Below are 4,471 nucleotides of genomic sequence, written 5' to 3'. Positions count from 1 at the left end.
AATCTGTACGACCAGTCTCGGCGGGACTACAAAGACAACCTGAAGGGCCACCTGTCGTGGAGAGAGATCGCAGACAACATGGGAAAGTCTGAGGAGGAGGTGAAGCTCAAATGGAAAAACCTACGCGACAAGTTCTGCAAAGCGAAGAAGCGAATGGCCAAGAGAAACTTCCCCCTGCTGACAGACGACGAGAACCCGGTGGAGAGGCCCGTCCCGGTGCTGTACAACCAGCTGGCCTGGCTCAGCGCCTATGTCAAACCCAGACCAGGAACCGGAACGGGAGAGACCGACGAGGTGTGTGTGTGTGTGTGTTTAGCTAACTATTTATTTTAACCTGGCCTGTGGAGATATATAACCACTGCTATCAAGAAGCTAGCTACAATCACATTTACTCTGTGATTATTCTTTATATACTTATATACAGTTCAGCTTTGTGCTTGGATAAATATATAGTCACAACAATATATCCCTAACGATAATTACCTTGGGGGGTTTTTAAAGGCTAAAACGCATGAAAACATCACCGGCATCAACATTCAGTGTACTGTCAATGCATTATTGACATCTCACAGGATGTCTGGGTTTAGTTTTCAAAATAAAAGCAATGGATATAGTCAACAACCAATTTCGGTGGGACCACTGACAGTAGACGGTGGGACACAGCGACACACGACAAAACCCACCGCAGTGCCTGTTTATCAGAGCAGAACTTCAAAACACTGTAACCAATGTTATGTAAAGTAGTAGAGCCTGACATACTGGATTTTATAGGCTGAAAGAGATATTGATCTTTAATCATTTAAAATGATATATGTCAGATATTCCTTTTTTAATACAACATAAACATACATTTTTGATACCGCATGTAAGACTTATGCTAATCTTGAGCGAGCATAACTGAAAACAACTTTGGGATGTGCACAGTCGTTACATGTTGTTATTAAAGAGTTGTAATGTGTTTACTGCGCTGGACAGTTTTCAAATGCAACAGTGTACTTGTTTTACACTCTCTGGTAGACAAATCGTTTGTATAAATGACCTCTAATGTAATATAATAAATGTAATAAATATCTTTGGCTATACTTTCATTAGTTGTTGCTTATTAGCCAATACGATATATCTATAACAAGCTAGTATTGGCCCATAATATCCACCTGACAATTAATCAGTCCGGCTCTAAAGTAGTAAAATAGTAATAATATGAAATACTATACAAAACAATATGATACAAAATTGCTTTTTTTTTTTTTTAAATGATCAAATAATTATTTCCATCAGTCAACTTGCAAGGAAGTATGAACCCAGTCAATCCTGTCAACCTGTTTTTGTTTAAAGGTTATAAGGCACTTTAATATGTTCGGCTCTGACCCCCCAAATAAATTGAAGCCTGTTATTAGTGTTGTCGTCTGTATTAACCGGTAATGCTATATGCTGTTTTAATGCCACACAGGGAAATGGAAGTGGTGATGACCTGGAGAAAGAGCGAGATAAAGACGAGAAGCACTGTCCCCTGCCCGTCGTCAGTACTAGCTATTCTCTTGCGGAGCACTGTCCAAACAGCCATCAGGAGATCGGAGTCCCTCTGAAACGTAAAAGGCAAACCACCACAGAAACTGAGATAAGTTCTGCAGACGCCCTCACCAACCTCAGAGATGAAGATGAACTGTTTCTGCTTAGCCTTCTGCCCTCGTTGAAGAGGCTTACCATTAAAAAAAGAATGGAGGTGCGGATGAAATTCCAGCAAGTGCTTTATGCTGCAGAGTTTGAGGACTAAAGGGCTCATTACATGGCAATAAAAACACTGTTATTGTACGAGTACAATTCTTCAAGCATGCAACCTGTAAATATATTTTTTTAACCATTACAACTTGTTAATATTTATTTTTGGATCACCTCTGCTATTAAACATATCAATATGTAGATCTTTATAAATCACTGTTATCAGAGTTGTCCATCAAGAACTTTGTCTCTTGGTTTGAAAACAGAGAGAAGTGTCTTTATTTTGAATGTAGGTGAAGGAGCCACCCTTTTGTTACTAGTTAGAAATTAAAGTAAACAGTTAGTTTATTAGGTACATGTGCAGGAAATGTTATGCAATCAAACACAACAGCCCTATAATAACCCTTTTAAAGCTCAACTAATTTTTGAGGCAGTATTTTGTCATGTTATTGTATCAGACTGTATTACATCGAAGGATATGTTTGAATATAAATGTAATTTGAGAACGCACAAATACCACAACTACACAATATTATTACTGCTTAACATTTAACCTGTCTTTCACTGCTCAGTGTCAAGGTTGTCGGATAAACTCCTGACCTGGGGTACATTTTTTTTTTTACCAATGTAGCTACAAATTGGAGAAGTTAGGAAATTTCATCCAAATTAGCTCCAAGAATTATTCTGCTCTTCATTGCTGCCTCCTTCATTTCAAAAGATTTTTGTAGATTAGACAGAGCTCACCGACTGAACATAAATATCTCTCCTTTATCTTTCTGAAAGGAGACATTTGTACTGTATATTTTTTGCAAATAAATATTTTCATTTTCCTGTTGTTGGTCTATATATTTCAAAAAGGGAATCTGTTCAAATCAAAGAGTAGCTTTTGCTAAAATGTGATGTATAGAATTGGTCACCCTATGTCCGTACGTAACTTTCTAGTATTTTGATTGAGAAAAACACATTAGAGAGTATGTATATAAAGAGACAGTACGTATTTTATGGTAAAAAAATATATAAAAATATAAAAAATATAAGTATTTGTTTTTCTCTGTGTACAAAAACCTTGTCCTTTATTTTGCTGCTCATTCTTTATTCTTTGTGGGTTTATAGGAAAGTATTTGTAGAATCAGCCTTATGTTTCACTGAGAGGACTTTCTAGCTGCAGTGATACTATTTCATTGTCTTAGCTGCAAAGTCATTCACTTCTGCACACATACACCAATCTCTGGTCCATCTCAACAAGGACCTCCCTTTCTTCAATCCGTAGTCAGCGATTGGTCGATAACGTCAGGCTTTACCCTCCTCTGTTGCAGAAAGCACTGCTCACCAACATTTGTCATTCATGTCTTCATGTATTCCATTCATATGAACAGTGTATTATGCTGTTGTGTGGGTGGGGTGTATTTATGAGCATAAGTCAGTGCCCCTCTTGCTTTACTCTCTCCCTGCTGCTGTGTTTGTATTTTGTCTGTCAACACTCTGCTCCCCCCCACCCATCACCCCTCGCCTCTCCTCCTCACTGTTTTCAACCCCCTACCAGCCTCCTCCCTCTCCCCGCTTTGCTGTGTTACCCCCAAACCCCTCCCCCTCTCCCAGGCTTCCTGCTCTCTTGTCATTGGGTGCTGTGTGGGGTGATGGTTGTGGTTTCTGTCGGTGATGTCTCCAGAGCGTGTACCGGCTAACTGCTTCAGAACTACAGAAGCTTCCACCGAGTCATTGCCTCAGACTGCAAACTGGACCAGAGCATAGACTTATCCTTTTTTTGGGACCAGACTACTGACAAGCTGCAGAAATAAGGATCAACTCTCTACTTTCTGAGGTGAGATACAATATTAACATGCTTACATACAGTACATGCCCTTGATGATAGTGTGAAACATATAGTTGGTATAATTACAGCACTCACATATACAGTGATTACTGTAAGGTTCTGATGATACTTAATAATTTATTAATTTTTGTCTTCTACTTTGTAAAATGTACTTCTTACCATTTCTGCTATTATAGGACGGTATAAGCACTTTTTCCTGTTTACTGCTAATCAAAATTATATTAATAAAGGTATCAGAATCTGTGAGCATAGCACCACTCCACTTCCAGCACTGCAGAATGAAAGGCCGGCTACTACGATGAAACAGCACCACAACCCCTATTGGTGGGAAGAGGTTTCACTGAAGACTATTGATTGGTTGCTCCGGCTGTCTGTCGTGCAGAAGGGTGTGTTCCTATAGTGATTAACATGGTTATATGGTACAGGCATACCACCCTGGAAGTGGAAGTGGTTTAGAAGTGTATTTGTTTAGGTGTGGTTCAGAGACATGGGTGGTGGGTTGGAGGAGAGAGATGGAAAAATGATGCAGAGATGAACTGAAAAAGAGCCCGTGTCACGTATAGTTTGGACCTGAACTCCTATGTAGAACGCACACATCAGATTCACAATGCAATATGTTTCTCTTTTTCGCTTGCATCAGGGTGAAAATATTGAATCAATTACAATAAATTCAAACAGATTAAGCCTAAATGCTAGCTGTCTGTTGTTACTATTGGCATTTTTTGCAAAGGTAGCTACCTAGAGTATAAACAGCCTCACAAAAGCACATGCAAACAAACCTGCAGAAAGACAAAAAGATTAAGAGGCTTTACGTTCTGTATGATAGTGACTCTTGTAATGTTGATAGGGAAGCAAACAGGTAGCAGAGTAGAGCCAAAAGTCAAGTCAAACAATAAGTCAGAAAATCAGGGGATGTAT

The 4,471-nt window shown here is 39.1% G+C and overlaps 1 protein-coding gene across 1 annotated transcript; it reads left to right on the top strand.

Moving 5' to 3' along the window:
- On the top strand, nt 1-2,550 carry LOC118343348 (the record flags this gene model as incomplete). Its single annotated transcript, XM_035682121.1, is given in 2 exon segments — nt 1-294; nt 1,451-2,550. Coding segments are annotated over 2 exon segments (618 nt in total), but the record flags the coding sequence as incomplete, so codon positions are not given.
- Nucleotides 2,551-4,471: the final 1,921 nt, after the last annotated feature.

This window comes from Morone saxatilis, unplaced genomic scaffold (assembly GCF_004916995.1).
Source record: "Morone saxatilis isolate NCDOM2014 unplaced genomic scaffold, NCSU_SB_2.0 Contig11, whole genome shotgun sequence".
NCBI lineage: Eukaryota > Metazoa > Chordata > Actinopteri > Moronidae > Morone > Morone saxatilis.
Note: the sequence above shows the minus strand (reverse complement) of the source record. Positions and strands in the feature narration are given on the sequence as shown.